Source organism: Spea bombifrons, chromosome 5 (assembly GCF_027358695.1).
Source record: "Spea bombifrons isolate aSpeBom1 chromosome 5, aSpeBom1.2.pri, whole genome shotgun sequence".
NCBI lineage: Eukaryota > Metazoa > Chordata > Amphibia > Anura > Pelobatidae > Spea > Spea bombifrons.
Genome location: NC_071091.1, coordinates 37,460,527 through 37,477,862, shown reverse-complemented (window position 1 = coordinate 37,477,862; position 17,336 = coordinate 37,460,527). Strand labels below are relative to the sequence as shown.

The 17,336-nt window shown below is 41.0% G+C and overlaps 1 protein-coding gene across 1 annotated transcript; it reads left to right on the top strand.

Moving 5' to 3' along the window:
- Positions 1 to 351: 351 nt before the first annotated feature.
- NPSR1 (neuropeptide S receptor 1) lies at positions 352 to 16,761 on the top strand. Its single transcript, XM_053467812.1, has 4 exons — positions 352 to 428; positions 7,466 to 7,555; positions 8,186 to 8,366; positions 16,671 to 16,761. The coding sequence occupies exons 2-4, from the start codon at positions 7,519 to 7,521 to the stop codon at positions 16,759 to 16,761; spliced, it is 309 nt and encodes a 102-aa protein (XP_053323787.1). The 5' UTR covers positions 352 to 428; positions 7,466 to 7,518.
- Positions 16,762 to 17,336: the final 575 nt, after the last annotated feature.

Below are 17,336 nucleotides of genomic sequence, written 5' to 3'. Positions count from 1 at the left end.
GTCTTGTCATTAAGGGGTTAAATTTACCTTTAGGCAATAAACTGAGAACCTGCACACTCAAACAATCTCCAAACTACACCTTGAATAAAAAGTACACACATAAGCTAGATCTTAATTTACCAAGATATCACCCAAACTTTGTAGTGTAATTGAAAACCAAAAAACATATTTTCAATGTCTAAATAAAGACACAATTCAAAATTGTCATGTTAACCCCTACATACGGTGCAAAATCTGTGTTTTAAATTAGGATAAACCAGGCATATTCAAATTCTAGGAGAAGAAATTGTGTTCAAATGGAACTTTTAACATGCATATATTAATTATCTCTATTTTTCTTTTCAATAAAAGTGTGATTTACTTCATCGTAATAAGAACCATATGGGCAAAGAGTAAAGCACATGCAGTGATAGTGTCCAACTGTTCTGGTAAGTAAAGTTGTTTCCTCCCACACATTACAGGTGTTTCACAAAAGCAGTCATGCACATATAGTGCATTCTGCATAGCTATAAATACTTTAAAATTAGAGAACATCTGAATATATTTTATCTGTCCCCCTGACAACATGTTGTGTTTGTGTCGTTGGAAACCTATTTTTGGATACCTTTTTTTTTGTTAACAATAATTTCGTGCATTTCATTTGAACGTGGTGATTCAATGAGTACAAAAGTATTATATGAATTTTTGGAAAATGACATAGTATAAAAGAAAGCGATGGTAGTGCTACTATCAGCCTGATGTCTGTAAAATCATATCAGGATGGGCAGAGCCGGCCCTACAATGGAGCCGAGGCGGCATTAAGTCTTGGGCCGGCCCTGAGGAAGGGGCAGTATGAGGCATCCTTTATTTATATCCGTATATACTGGCCAAGTGGAAAACACCAAGTGTAGAACATATAAAATATTGTGTTGATGTTTATAAAATATGAAGCACTTTTATAAATGCAGATTAGTGCTTATGCAATAACCACCCTTTAGTAGCATTGAAATACTGCATTTATTTCCTGTATCTACCTCAATTGTGCTTATTTGTATTATGTATGATATATTTAAAAACAAAACTGTTATCTATACATATTGTGGCATTGAGTAATCTTAGCAATATTTATTTTTGTGTATATGGTATGTGTATTTATATCATATCCCTTTTTCAATTTTGACCTCCTTTTTTCTTCTCATTCCTTGTAATAATAAAAATTCACATAAAATAAAAGATAATATTTGATAATATTAAATGTATGCTTCCTAATCCAAGGAGTCTAAATGGAGGAACTAGAGGCAATAGCATTCACTAAGCAATATGATATAATAGGCATAATGGAAACATGGTGGGATGAGACACACGACTGGGCAGTTAACTTAAATGGTTACACATTATTTAGGAAGGACAGAAAAAGCAGGAAGGGTGGTGGAGTATGCTTGTATGTTAACAATAAGCTAAAGTCTAATATTAAGCAACTTGAATGTGACAAGTAAAAAGGGAAGCTTTATGGGTAGATATCAGCTTGGTCCAAAAAAAGGAAATCAACTACTGGTTGGGATATGTTATAAACCACCTAATGTTAATACTGATGAGGAAGAACAGCTGTTAGAGCAAATTGAGAAAGCTGCACATCTGGGTAACACGTTAATTATTGGAGATTTTAATTACCCGGACATAAATTGGGATAAAGGGACTAGTAGTTCTGCAACGGGATTCAGGTTTTTGAACCTGTTAAATGACACCTTCATGTCACAAGTGGTGCAAGCACCAACTAGAAAGGATTCTTGTCTGGATTTTGTCATAACAAACAATGTTGATCTACTGTCAAACATTCAAGTGGGGGAGCACTTGGGTAATGGTGATCACAATATAGTGTCTTTTGAAATAAACTCAAAAAATAAATTGCACATGGGAATACTAAAACATAATTTTAAAAAGGCCAGTTTCAATAACATAAGGGCAGCTTTACAACATATTGACTGGCATAAACTGGAAAAATGAAGTATCTTCAAAGAAATATTAGAAAGGTACGCTTCTCAGTATGTACCATTGGGTAATAAATATAAAAGAAGCAGATTGAAACCAATGTGGCTTAGTGGGTAAGTAAACCAAGAAATTAAAAATAAGAAAGGGCTTTTAAAGCATTTAAATCAGAAAAATCAGAGGCATCCTATATAACATATAATGCATGCAAAAAGGTGATTAGATGGGCTAAACTAGAAAATAAGAGAGGGATAGCCAAAGAGAGCAAAATTAACCCCAAAAAATTCTTTAAGTACATAAATCCTAAAAAAAAACTAAAAAGGGAAGTGTAGGTACACTAAAAACAGAGATGGGGGTGTTAGTTAATGAGGACGGGGAAAAAGCAGAAACTTTAAATAACTATTTTTCCTCCATATATATTAAGGAGGATGCTATGGCAAGGAATATGCAAATGACTACTGCAAAACATTTGCATACAAATACATTTTACAATTAGGACAATAAGGATGCAGAATTTTCTGCTTGCTCTGTACAGACATTTAACCCCTTCCGTACCAGTGACATACCTGGTACTTCCTGGTTGGGTGTCACCCACAGACCGGGACGTACCAGTTACTTCATTGATGATGCGCGATCCAGCGTCGCTATGGATGCTGGGATCGCGAGGGGCGGGTGCTATTGACCGCAGGGTGTCCCCAGCGATCCGTAGCAGCCACTCCCCCTCAATTCCGTGCACGTGATCGCTTTGTGTCCTAGCACAACATCTAAAAGGTATAACCCCCTGCCCCCGTTCACAAGTCCCAAACCCATTAAGCCATAAGTATGAAAAATACTACCCTATAGGATACTGTATGTAAGGGATGGATATGGCCCTCTAGAAGGAGAAAAAAGAAAGGCGGTAGGGTATTTCCATAATCTGGAGATGCAGCTGGGTAAATTGCCGTAAAAAAACCCTGTGCAAAAAATCTAAGCAACACAGAAGTGTTGCGGAAAAAAGAGCAGTGATTGCTGCATGAAAAATGTCCAAAGGCCCCTGATGAGATACTCTGGGTTGTCTGCTTTACAGAAATATATACTTGTGTGGGGGTATTTACAATCAGGGGCGTCCTAAACAGGCTCAAATGAGATAATGTGAAAATGTGTAAACTAATGAGAAAAATGTGAAATGTGGAATCGTGCATGATATAACTTGTGCCTTGTAACATCCAGAAAACCACAAAAAACTATGCATGTGTGGTATTGCCATAATCAGAAAATGCATCTGAACGAATATACAGAATACTAAGAAGTGTGAAAAAAAGCACAGGAAATAGCTGCATGGAGAGTGCCCAAATACCCTTGATAGGATAGTCTGGGCTGTCTACTTTACAGAAATATATACTTTTCTAGCTGTTATTGGTTTATTTGTTCAACATTAGAGTTGCAATCCCATCATATCTAATTTAGAAATTAAACCGATTTGTAAAAAAAATGTACACCTTATAGAACAGGGGCGTCCAACATGCGGCCCGCGTGAGATCGGCAGCCAGGGCAACAGGGATCACAAGAGCCCTGCTGTGCGTACCTGTGGGAGGGTCTTTTGTACTGCACAGAGGAAGCGGAACCCAGCAGAGTCAGGTGAATGTACGTGACATCACATGACTCTGCTCCAGTCCTGCTTCCTCTGTGCAGTACAAGAGAACGCAGAGGGAGGCTGCGACCCTTGCTGAAGTCTGTGAGCGGCATCAAGAGAGCTGCAGTGCAGGTAAGGGGGTGGGGGAGGGTGTTTGAATGAGTATGCGTGATTGAATCTGTGAATGAATGAGTATATGAATTAAAGTGTGTGTGATAGCATGGATGTGTAAGTGGGGGGGGTGGTACAGGGTAGCTGTAAGTGATGTGCAGACACCATACAGCTGGCAGCATCAATACACAAGGGGGCAGCTAGCCAGGTTACTGGCTGACTTAGCATGATAGGAGCGTGATTGCTAACAGCAATCACACTCCTATCATGCCAAGTCATATTGTTGAATTTTTTTGTCCAATTGTGGTGTGTTACTTACTTTTAATAAAAGTGTGGTTAACACACCAAAATTGGACAAAATATACAATAACAATATTAATTTATATATGATTGTTGACAGCAATCACACTCCTATCATGCCCAGCCAACCAGTACATGCTGGAATCTGGGTATGCCTGAGATTGCTGTTAACAATCATTATATATATATATATATATATATATATTTTTTTATATATATATATATATATATATATATTTTTATATATATATATATATATATATATATATATATATTTTTATATATATATATATATATTTATATATATATATATATTAACATTGTTATTACACTTTTTGTACAATTTTGGTGTGTAACTTACTTTTAGTGTGGGATTTTTTATTATTTTTAAAGGTGGGGGGTTATTTTCGTTTTCGGCTAAGTGAATCCTGAATTTTCGGTTTTGGTCCAGATTTTTCACTTTAGTGCATCCCTAGAATAAATAGAACAATTTCATTTTTACTTATCCAGAATCCTGAATTTGTAGTCACAAAACTTTTTAGGCCCAGAAATCAGTGAGAGGAAAAGTAAAGGTTTTGTATCATTTACTTTATTTTAATCTGCATATCTTATTAAAGGCCATTTTCTCACAGTGAAAAATGAGTTCGGATGGAGTGGTCCTCTGCAGAAAAAACTTGGACACCCCTGTTATAGTATGTTCCCTTCTACTTCCCTCCTCCTGTTTATCTCTCCGCCTTCTTCTGTTTATTCCTCCTTTTTTGTACCTCTTTGCTTTCTCTTTTATCTCCCCCATTTAATTGATCCCCCCTTTGTCATCGTCTCATCTTTTTTGTTTTCTCATCTCTGCCATTTCTCTTTACCTAGCCTCCTATTTTGCTTTATCTCTCCCCTTATAAGACTGAAGACTAAATAATATCTAATGTTTCTATAGTAAAAAATTTTATCTTATCAAATTATTTGTTTACATGCTTTAACCCCTTCAAGACCGGGACATACCTGGTACTTCCTGGTCAAAGGTCACTGGCAGACCGAGAAGTACCAGGTACATCATCGATGATGCGCGATCCAGCGTCGCTATGAACGTTGGGATCGCGAGGGTCTATGTACCGTATTGGCTCGGATATAGGCCACCCCCGTATATAGGCCGCACCTTAAAAGTTTGGTGCTTTTTTAAAGAAAAAGTTTTTTTAATAGACATGCTGCCACTCTGCCCCCCCCGAGATATGCTGCCACTGTCCCCCCCCGAGATATGCTGCCTGTAATGGTATGATGAGGCAGGACCCCAGATGGCGGAGGTAGCCAGGCCAAACAGGAACCAGAAAGTCAGAGAACCAACCGGGTCAGACAGGTAATCAGGATCCAGAGACGAGGTCAACAAGCCGAATCAATACCAGACGAGCAGGAATCAGGAGCTGAATCAGGAGACAGGAACGAGGTCAACAAGCCGAGTCAAACCGGAGCAGTAGTCACAATCAATGCACAAGCAAATAGCAAAATACACCAACCAAGGGTGAACCAGAAGAGGAAGTCCAGGTTTAAATAGGGACAGGTGGAGGTGTGTCTAGCATTAAGGAGGTCACCCGAGGTTATAAGAACACGTTACGTATGTAACATGTAATATTACTTTTTGGCCACACGGTGGCGCTGTGCTACCTGTTTGCCGCGTGGTCGGCCACGCGGTGAAGACGCCGACCGGGTAGCGGTGGTACTAGCTGCCCGGGATGCCGGTCGAGGAGGCAGCGTCGCGGGAGCGGCCACGGCGCGGGACCGGAGAGGCAGGTAAGTCCTTACACTGCCACTGTCCTCCCCCCGAGATATGCTGCCACTGTCCCCCCCGAGATATGCTGCCACTGTCCTCCCCCCCGAGATATGCTGCCACTGCCCCCCTGAGATATGCTGCCACTGTCCTCCTCCTCCCCCCCGTGATATGCTGCCACTGTCGTCCCCCCCGAGATATGCTGCCACTGCCCCCCCCCCCTCGAGATATGCTGCCATTGTCCTCCTCCCCCCCCCGACTTACCAGAGCTCCCGGGTGTCTTGCTGGGCAGGCGGGGGACATCTACGCAATACGCGTATACAACTTCCGGTGCCAGCACTCAGCGGATGTGCCGGCACCGGAAGTTGTATACGCGTATTGCGTAGATGTCCCCCGCCGGCCCCACAAGACAGTCGGGAGTCTGCTCTGGTAAATCTTGGGGGCAGGGGTAAAACGCATCGTGCGGACGTTCACCGGCTGCGGCGATGCGGGTAAACAACCTCCGCTGCCGGCACGTCTGCACGATGTGCTTTAACAATCTCCCTTGCCGGGACTCCCCCCGTGGGAGTTCCCGGCAAGGGAGATTGTTAAAGCACATCGTGCAGATGTGCCGGCAGCGGAGGCTGTTTACGTGCATCGCCGCTGCCGGTGAACGTCTGCACGATGCGCTTAGACAACCTCTTGTGCCGGCACTCCCCCCGTGGAAAGTGCCGGCAGGGTAGGCTGTCTGAGCGTATCAGACAGTGGGATGCAGGTCCCCTGCACTGCTGCGGGGATCTGTATCCTAACCCCGCTGAGTGCCCGGTTTCCCGCTGCGTCGGGTGCTAGACCCCGAATATAGGCCGCACCCCCACTTTAAAGACTTAAAGTGGGGGGAAAAAGTGCGGCCTATATTCAGGCCAATACGATATATATAGCAAAAGTAAAAGATGTTTTCGGCAGATATGAACCTAGGGATTTTTCTTGCAAGGCCTGGATAGCCTTGCAAAATCTAGGAATTGATTTCTTCCTCTGAAATTTGTTTTAAAAAGTGGATAGCAGATGGTGTAAGAATACCACATGAAGTAGGTTCTTTACTTTTGCATTGATCAGATGTGGAAGCAGGAATTCAGCCACTTCTGTTATAGAAGGCTTCAATTTGCTACTAGATTGATGGTGAAATTCCAACCATAGCTGGATTAAAAACTGCTGATTTGATTTAGGCCATATATATATAAATTCTCTAACCTCAGAACACTAGCACTCATGCAACTTTTACTCAAAGTACCCAATTCAGTGAGTTAACTGAGTCTCAGATGGGAACGTCTCACTTGACGCAAGATGTAAACTCAGATGGGTTCAAACCTTTTCTCCCATGGAAGAGGTTAATCTCTACCCTAAGTGATACTTTACCAAATCTCAATTTTATACATGTGGTTACGCCTCACATTCAATAAATGAAGTCCTGAGCACAATTATAACAAAGGAGAATTAAATTCTAGTAATTATTTATTAAAGATCACAAATATTTAATAAATCCAAAATTAAGCTAAGTTAAGTATAACATAGAATCCATTTTATTGCTTATATGCATGAAAAGAAAAAAAAACATACCAGCCAGTCAGGCAATATGCATAGTTGACTCCTTGACAATACTTTTACTGAGGCCTGTAACAAAATAAACAAAGTTTTCTTGTTTGCAATTGAATTTCTATTAAAAACATAAATGTCTTTTTTTTTAGATGGAAAATTTTGTACCGGTTATAGTCACAGAGGGCTCATATCAAAGGCTAAAATGAAAGCTATCAAATACAGCATTGTAGTTATTCTTGGTAAGTAATATTTTTTTTATTTGTGAGCATACCCAAATCAAGCATTTGTCTCTCAGTGAATAGATTAGTTTTTAGTCAGTTTTTGTTTGGTTACAGCATTAATACAGATGTTTGGTTACCCCTAATACAGATGCCCCCAAACCATCTCCTACTGACTTTATTTGAAATTTTTTGGCATGCTGTGCTGGCATTTTCACTTACAATAATAAGACACAAAACATGTTCTCAACCTCTTGTTCAGAGAACAGTTTATGGCGTTTATCATCTATAGCTTGTGGAGTATTTTCTGTTTTTGAATCAGATTAACTGGTTTGGAGATATTTAGAGTAAAAGTGAATGTTTTAAAACTGAGGGTTTTTATAAGAATCAGACAAACTTAGTGTTATTAAATTAAAATTAAATTTGTCCTAAAATGTTAGTGACAACAAATTTAGTTTCCGAATGGAAAAAGCCCTCTGAATTTTGTCCCAACTGAAAGGGCAGAAAACAAAATTTGTCTGAAAACAAATGGACCAAGAACGAAATGAAAAAAATCTGTTTCAATGTATAGTGGATATTTTTGCTGGATGTTTTTTTTCTGAAAGAAATAAATATTTTTGAAACTGTACAACAATGTGTCTGTTTCCTCAGCCTTCATACTTTGTTGGAGTCCATACTTTTTATTTGACATTCTGGACAACTTTAACATGCTTCCTGACACCAAAGAACGAGTCTATGCGTCGGTGATTATTCAGAACCTACCTGTTTTAAATAGTGCAATTAATCCAATTATTTTTTGCATATTTAGCAACAGGCACTGTCGTCTCTCCAGGTAAACATTTTCTTGTACTGTTATACTTGTAATAGTACACTTAATTTGTGGCACTTCTTTTCTATACATACAGTATATAAATGGAAAGTATTATATAAAATTAGAAACAAATTTGGGTAAGACAATGTTTATACCTAGGTTGTGCTACTGTATAAGCAGTTCAGTCATTATATGCTACATGAATATAATGTTTCTCATAAACGAATATGTACTGTGCACTGTAAATATGTCTTTCAGAGGCAATAGACTATGCCGTTGAGCATATTGGGGCTTATATATTGGTGCAAAGTAGTCTTATCACCAATGGAATTTTACAGTGAGATCATAAACCTGTTTCTAAAAGTGTGCCCCTGAGTTTTTACAAAACTCCATTGCCCTCTAATAATGCATATGCATATGATCAAAGCCTTCTATATGCAGTCATACACAGTAAATCCAATGTAACGAGATATGTGTCCATCATGAAATAATGATTTTGCAGCCTTTTGCTATCTGCTTGACGGAACTTTCTTTTTCTGTCACTTGTACATTGACTAATGTTTATAAATTAATGATAATATGTTTAAATATGTATTAATGGAGTATGAGGTCAACTTAAGTACAGAGCTAAGAAACATTTTTGTGGATACTATGGTACAATTACATTACGTATTATATGTTCATATTATGTCAATAACATTGAAACTGCAGTACATAAAATGTGGTATATTGAGACAGTTATTTACATTCATAATCAAACAATGCTCACTCAGAATGATAGCCTGTTATTTAATCACTAATTGACCTATCAAGATCAAAAGAAAAAAGACACACAGACTGTCACAACAGAACATTTAAAAACCAGCCTACACCAATCAGTGACCCAAATAAAATTGGAAATCCATACGAATAAATAATATTTTTATAAATGTTGTATTATATAAATTTGTACAGAGAAGATGAAATGCTATATTTCCAATAATTTCAACCTCAGTGATAAAGCTAATTTCACTTAATACACAAGGATTAAACAGCCCTTCAAACAAACAGCCATATTAAACTATATCAAAAAAGAAAAAGCCAATATAATCCTACTTCAAGAAACACACTGGCTAAAAACAGACTTATTAAACTTTTTCCTAGATTCAGTGTTAAATCATCCGCATCATTACAAGAACAAAAAAAGAGAGGAGTTGCTCTAAAGAACTAGATATACAGATGAAATACCAAGAAATAGATGATCAGGATAGATATATCATTATAGTTTGCGAAATTCAGGGTAATCGGTATACAATTGTAAATACATATGCTCCCAATGATACAACAATCAAATTCATTAGGCAGCTCTTCGCAAAGATAGAGAAAATCAAGCAAGGAAGTGTTACCTCCTCCGTTGTCCCGTGAGCAGGGGAGCTGAGGCGCAGCCCGCGTGTCCAGCCTATGGCCCCCGCTGCCGGGTCCGTCCTGCTGTTAGACGCGCGTCCCCGCAGAGATCAAGGGATCATGACGGGGCACACGCTTCGACGTCATAAATATTCATGTCGCCCCTTTTAAAGCGACATTTATCCTTTTTCCTCCTCCACCTTGTCACAACTTACCTCTCTGGAGAAGCCTTGTCCGGACGCCGTTCCTCGCATTTGTGGCATAGCAGCAAACCTTGTGTAGCTGCTTCTAGCCACATGTCTCCTAGCAACCTGCATGTGAGTCATAGGAGGGGCGTGCCCAGGCTGGGAGATGACTGGGGGCGTTTCTGCTTGGGCAATCTCCAGTGCAGTTCCGGGGGCGTGACTCCTAATAAAAGGCCTGCTGGTCTGCTGCACTTTACCCTTGTGTGATCTTTGAGTCTGATGTGCTGCTATTTACTCCTACTCTGATTACTACTCCGTGTACCGAATCCTGGCTTGTCTGATTAACTCCTCCGTGTACCGAATCCTGGCTTTTCTGATTAACTCCTCCGTGTACCAAATCCTGGCTTGTCTGATTAACTTCTCCGTGTACCAAATCCTGGCTTGATTTCTACACTCCGTTTTGCAGTTCTGGTGCTACCTCCACTGTCTACGCTACAGCCATCTACTCCTCAGAGACTGCCTATATTATTTTGCCTATACTCTGCCTTCTGGCTGCTCAATATCTCGTCTGTCCTTGGTGTTCCCTTTGGGCCTTCCCATTCGGTATCACTCAGGGTGAAGTTACGGCTTTTTCAAGTTTCGGGGTATAGGTACGTGACACATTTACTTAGGTGGGTAGGAGGATCCAGTTTTGTGGAGGGATATTTAAACCCTCAGTTGGCACTAGACCTTTGTCTGTGATAGTGCCTTATAGCCTTCACTAGCGTTTGACTTGCTGATTTCTATTTGTTTATTGATTCTGGCTTGTTCCTGACCTACGTTGTTTGCTGCCTGCGCTGACCTTTGCTTGTGACCCTGCCTACTCTTTTGCTTGACCCCTGATTTTATTATTTTGAACATTTTTGTTCCTGTATTTTCTGAGCATATCTACGTTCCTGATTCTGCTGTACATCTCCGTTACGCTGGTTGCTGAGCTCTCCATCTCCGCTGGGAGGTGCTTTTTCCAATTTCTGCAGTGTGGATCCACTGCCAGTACCGCAGTCGTGACAGGAAGCTTACTAATTGGAGGCGACTTCAACTGTGTATCTAATGAAGACCTAGAGGGGGAAAAAAAGGAAGTGAAGCAAGCAATAGATTCTCTTAAAAAAACTAAACCCCTGGACCGGATGGATTCTCCAACATGTTTTACAAAACATTTAAAGAAAACCTTACAAAACACTTAAATAATACATTTAATGATAAAGCAAAACAAAAGAAATTACCAGAAGAGTTGCTGTATGCAAATATAATTCCTATTCTTAAACCTGGAAAACCTCCTGATCAGGTGATTAGCTACCGATCAATCTGGTTAATGAATGCTGATACAAAGATTTATGCGAGTATACTGTTAGAGAGAATTTCCCGCACCGGTGCAGAGAACTCTGATCTCTGACAGCCGGGGAAGGTCTGCGCGATGGATGCAGACAACCCCCGCTGCTAGCCACACCTCCTTCCGGCTGCAGCGTAAGTTGTCTACGCCAATCGCGTAGACATCTACACACTGCCCCCGGGGACTCAGAAGCACCGGTAAGTGGGGCGGGGGGGGCAGGAGGATCGAGCAAATACGGTAGGTCAGGGCTTGACAAATTTGTTGTGAATCTAGGCGCCAGCTAAAAAAGTTAGGAGCCAGGATTTTTTCTTAAACTAACAGTTGGTTAGGAGTGATCTGATCATCAGCCCACTTACTAAACTCACAGCATTTGACCTGGAAGCACCCTGGACTTTCAGGTCAGGGCTGTTTTTTTTAAAACGCTTTCAATGCTGATGTTCCATTGGAGCACAGCATTGACTGATATTTAGTCCCCACAAGGTTGTGGGGACAAATGTTAACCCCTGCAATGCCACGAATGTGTTGTACACAATTGTGGAATTGAAGGGGTTAGCGCTGCACTGTCGCTGTCATGGAGCGATCGGGCAGCAGGGGGGTGTTGGGGCTGGTCTCCACACTCATGTGGAGAGCCCGAAGAACCCTCTCCCCCTGTCCCTGAAGCTGCCTCTGGCAGCTGGGACACAATTTCTGGTCTATAGACCAGCCATTGCAGGGGGGAGTCTCTGATGACTGCTGTAGGCTTCCATGCCTACAGGAGTCATCAAAGGGCTTGTGGGGGGGGGCTCGTTTTTGCGGTTGGTGGCCTGCCTGGCCACCAGCAACCAGCAGCAGAGCCCCGTACAAAACGGGAATTAACCCCTAAAATGCCGCGATCGCGAGCGATGAACGACCAGGCAGCAGGGGGATGTTGTGTCAGGGGGATGTTGTGTCAAGTCCCCACACTTGTGTGGGGACCCAATCAACACTGAATCCCCTTTCCTGAAGCTGCCTGTGGTTTTCAGGTTTTCCTGCAATCGCGGTTTCAGCCTACAGGATCACTCCGTGGGAGTGATCTCATGCTCGGGGGCGGGCTCTGAGTGGCTGTGCTGTCTGACCAGACTCCTGGGCAGACAGCAACAGCAGCGCCCCCGCGTGGTGACGCGGGGGCATTTTTTTGTGGATGTAAGATGGCGACCTTGCACCTGGGATTTGTCGAGCCCTGCAGTAGGTATATTCAAACAGGAAAATTATACAAATTCTAGTACAGAAAATTGGCTAGCTAGGATATCCTAAAATTAAATATAGCACACCATTGCAGTATCCCTGCTACAAATTCTTAGACATTTCTTTTGTTGCCTTTTTTTTCTTTTCTCTTTCTTTCAATGTAATTTCTTCTTATAATTGTATTGTGACTCTTCAATAAAAAAAGCAAAAAATAAATAAATACATTATAGTGTAATGTACTGAAAAAAAAAGTGAAATAGCACCAGTAAAATAGGTAAAAATAATTTACTGTTGCTTATGATAAGTCCAGCGGATGAAGTACTTTATGCAAAAGTGCAGAGCTTCACATCACATGACTTAAGCAGAAGAGTATAACCTTTTACGCTTCTACCAGATGATGCACATGTACTCTATGCAAAATCACTGGTATATCACAGCACGTCTTAGTTTTTATTGTGAAAATGTTAACAGTGCTAACCAAACCTGTGCACGGCAAGCAAAATCGATTTGGACAAAGTGTTCTTTTCGTTTTGGCTGCATTTCTTTTTGGGCAACAACTCGTTTTACAGCCGTTCGGCTTGTATGAAATTCGGGAGCATTTTTTTTATTCAGAAACGATATTCAGGGATTGTTCCAAAAGGAGGAAGACCCTGACACCTTCTGAACTCACCTTACACCTACAGCAGCATCATCTCAAGTCGAAGGAAGAGCAGCAGCACTGCACCAACTGATACATACAGCAGTATGTTATTTCTCAAGAAAATTGGACAAGCTTGATAAAATGACCCCTCAGAGTAAGGAAGGTGATATGGCATCAGCAGTAGTAGTAGGGCACTAGGAGTAGGTGGAATCCAGCCCCACCGCACAGGACACAGAATTTCTCCCAAAATTAGAAAAGGAAGGAAGGAAAATGAGCTGCAGTAGCAGAGGCAGAACAGGGCAGGCACTGGCACACAGACTGAACCTCCCTCATATTAGAAACAAGAATAACAATGATCCACCAGAGTAAGGAAGGGCATGAGGGCAGGGCACAGAAAGGGTGATATATATTCCCATAAACATACCATCACATACACATATACATTTTATATTATATATATCTCACATACACACCCGTGTCTCATGGAACCAGACTCCTATGGACTAGCCAGCTATGGGGGCTCTGCAAGCCAGGAATTGCAGATGCGCCTGACCGAGACCTAGCCACAAATTCATGGAACTGTGAGGCGGCTAGGAACCACGGCGATGCCCACTGACAATTGGAACAGCATCGCTGCGGACGCCCTTTGCCCCACCACGTCGCTCATTTGAGGGTACATTAAGCTTGTGGTGGTTACAGAGAGGGAGCTCGTTCGGGAACCCTGGTTTTATTACCAATCTCTAGGACCAGGGTTTACCAGCAGTGGCTATGGAATTTAGGCCCGGCTACTTCACAGACTATTCCCAGGGATGTTTCTGACGCTGTGGCTCAGGGTCCCGACGCCGAATCACGGCGCTTTTTCAATCATAACATCTTCAGACCCTGAGCTCTCCAATGGTAAACCGGGATTGATGCCGCTCTCTTGGGACCACCCAGAAGTAGTGACTCTTTGTCGGGTGAGCACTGCTGGCCATAGAACTCTATGGCGGCGCCGGGCTGTCTGGTGGATGATGGGATTATACCTTTAATCCTATCATGTTTGCTGTATATACAATATATCTGTGCTGTCCTCAATAAAGAGAGTTCTGTTTTACCCCTACACCAAGTCTCGGCTAGTGCTTGGGGGAATATGAAGGGTTAATCCCTTGAGCAATTAAGCTTTCATCAGCAAGGAAGATCTCTACGGCAGAGCTACTCAGTCCGAGTACGGGTCTTCGTTACACACACATATATATATGTGTATATATATATATATGTGTGTGTGTATATATATATATATATATCTCACATACACACTGATTCACATATACTACTATATATTAATTATAAGTAAACTATGTTGATTTCAGATTTAAAAATATACATACAATCATAACAGACATGAGTAGATTCAAATAATTAACTCCTCCATTACCAGACATTACACACACAGTCAAACAGACAAACACAGTCACAAGCATACAGTCAAACACACACATACCTTGTGCTGGCTGACAAATGTCCACATGTCCTATTTGGGATATCTTTGAACCCAGCGAATTCTCAATTCATTGGAATTTCAAATACTGGTATTTTAACTTTGTTACAATTTGCCGTAGTATTTTCTTGTGTGTTTTTTTCACATACATTTTACTTCAGGTATGAATTTACCACTCCTGGTATATGTCCCTGTCAAACAACACCTCAATATCTGTTCAGTAACATATCATGAGTACAGTGATACCATCCATGCATGGGTTTGTTGGGCTATGTGGGAGGTAAAAAGCCATCTTTGTGAAGTGTGCATTTTTTGGAATTTGGACATCTGGTAACCCTATATTTGGGACATTTTTGAAGCCGGCCAATTCAATTTAACCAATCAAACTAGACACCCATGGGCATTTAAAATGCCAATATTTTAACTCTTTCCATGCAACAATTTTTGTGAAGACATAGAACTAATTTTAGGACTTGCTCATAAAAAACTACCTCTGGATACACCTTCTGTAAACTCATTGATGTGTCAGTTGGCACCGCCATCTTGTGAGTGTCAGCAATGCCATTTACTGATGGCGCTTGTAGTTGCTCTTCAGAGCAATCACAAGGAAATAATAGATGGTATGAAAGGAAGATAACTACTTTTATTTATTAATCACATTGTTGTTAGTAAGCTGGGCTCCATTGACTTGCATGGGTGGATGCAGAGTTTTCAGGAGGGTCTGAAGAGATCCTCTAGGAAACGTGTTAATATTTAAAAGGGCATCGCCATCCTGCAAAATCTCTCGTCGTGTGTCCTGTGGTGGGTTTTCAGTGTCGCTGAATGCCTCACTATCAAGGCATTTCAGCAATACAATTTAAGCTTGGGAGGCGATCGTTGCTCGCCTCCTAAGCTCTTTTAAATCAGGTTCCATCGCCATATTATATATGGCAGACATTGACGTCCGGGGAGGGGCTACAAGGCCCCGCTTCTGATTGAGGTGTTGCTGAATGCCTCCACATTGTGCTTTCTATACCCGTTTAAAGTCATGACATGCCTGGCACATTCCCAGAAACATCAATTATTGTCAAGGGGTTAATAAATGAAAACACACTGTGTGCAAATGCCTAATTTTGTCACAATTTTTTTTTTGTGTGTTGGCCAAAAACTAGAGGTTAAAATAATTTAGGAAAAGATCTTTGATGCAGTCCCTGTAAGTAGTATATATAAATTATATACATACACAACAGTAGTACACTGCAGCTTCTCCAATTCACCCCACACCAGTAAATGTTAGGCATTAAAATAAACTATTGCTACTTTATTAATAAACTTCCAGTATTGTATATGAGCAATGAGCATCAATCTCAGCCCCTGCTGACTGTCACACTCCAACTCTCATCAATCTGTAACTGACAAGTTAAAATGGCACCAGCACATTTATATCTCTAATGCTTGTCATTTCCCCTTGTAAATGCTGATTGGCCAGAGTGGAAAAGAAAGGTAAAACTCCCACAGGTTGTTGGACCCATCAGCCATATCCATAGCCATCACTGAGACCAGCTCTAGTTTTTGTTATATATATATATAAATATATATACTCTACTACAAGCAGTCCCTTCCCACTTTACCTCATCAAGGAGCATCAAAATGTGGCAACAAATGGGCAAATCCTAAGGAAATTTCAGCACTTTTGCAGAAGTTGTAGAATCAGAAGTTGTACAGGGCAGGTTCCGGGCCTGGACCGGCCATCTTGCAATCCAGGTAAAGCCTGGTGGCCGATAGCACACTTACGTACCTTTACTGCTGCTCCCACATGTACATCATTTAGCAGCCATGGGCAGACCCGGCAGGGAACACCTTTACTAATGTATGCGTACGCATTGTAATTCAAAGTCCAAAATGTTCTATATGAATGCCCATAATTTATCTTTATTATACCGTAAAGTATAAAGCAATTATTACATCTGTCAGTTCTATTTAAATAAAGATACACAAAACATGCACACAGACAGTGGATGGTCAGACAGGTACATATATGAATAGCTAAAAGAAAAAAAACATTTTTGTTTTTGTGTTTTCCCCACAGAGAAAGACGTTCCAGAAACTTTGGAGGCACCCTCAGAGACAAAACCGAAGGGGTAGAAATGCAAATTGTATCTAGACCTGAATACATCTAATTTATATGGTCTTCTTAAAAGCAATTCAATAACCGCATTGGAACGGTGTACACAAAGATGTTTATTTTGCATGATGTCTATCTTGTAGCCACTGGACTTTTGCAATGCAAATACACTGTTTGGACAAAAGTATTGGGACACCTGACCATTACACCAACGGGGACTTTGATGACATTGCATTGTAAATACATAGACACTAATATGTAGTTAGTCCCTCTTTGCAGCTGTAACAGCTTCCAGGTCCATGCTCTGACTTCAACACCATCGAACACCTTTGGGATGAACTGAAACAGAGATTGCGAGCCAGGCCTTCTCATCCAACATTAGAGCCTGACCTCACAAATTCTGTACTAAACGAAAGGGCAAAAACTCCCCAAAAAACACCAAAATCTTGTGGAAAGCTTTCCCAGAAGAGTGGAAGCTTTTAAAACTGTGAAAAGGGGTACAACATCATATTCATTTCTGTGTATTTAGAATGTGATTTCATCAATGTCCCTGTTGGTGTAATGGTCAGGTGTTCTAATACTTTTGTCCGTTCAGTGTATGCTTCGTACATGCCAATAATTTCGTACATA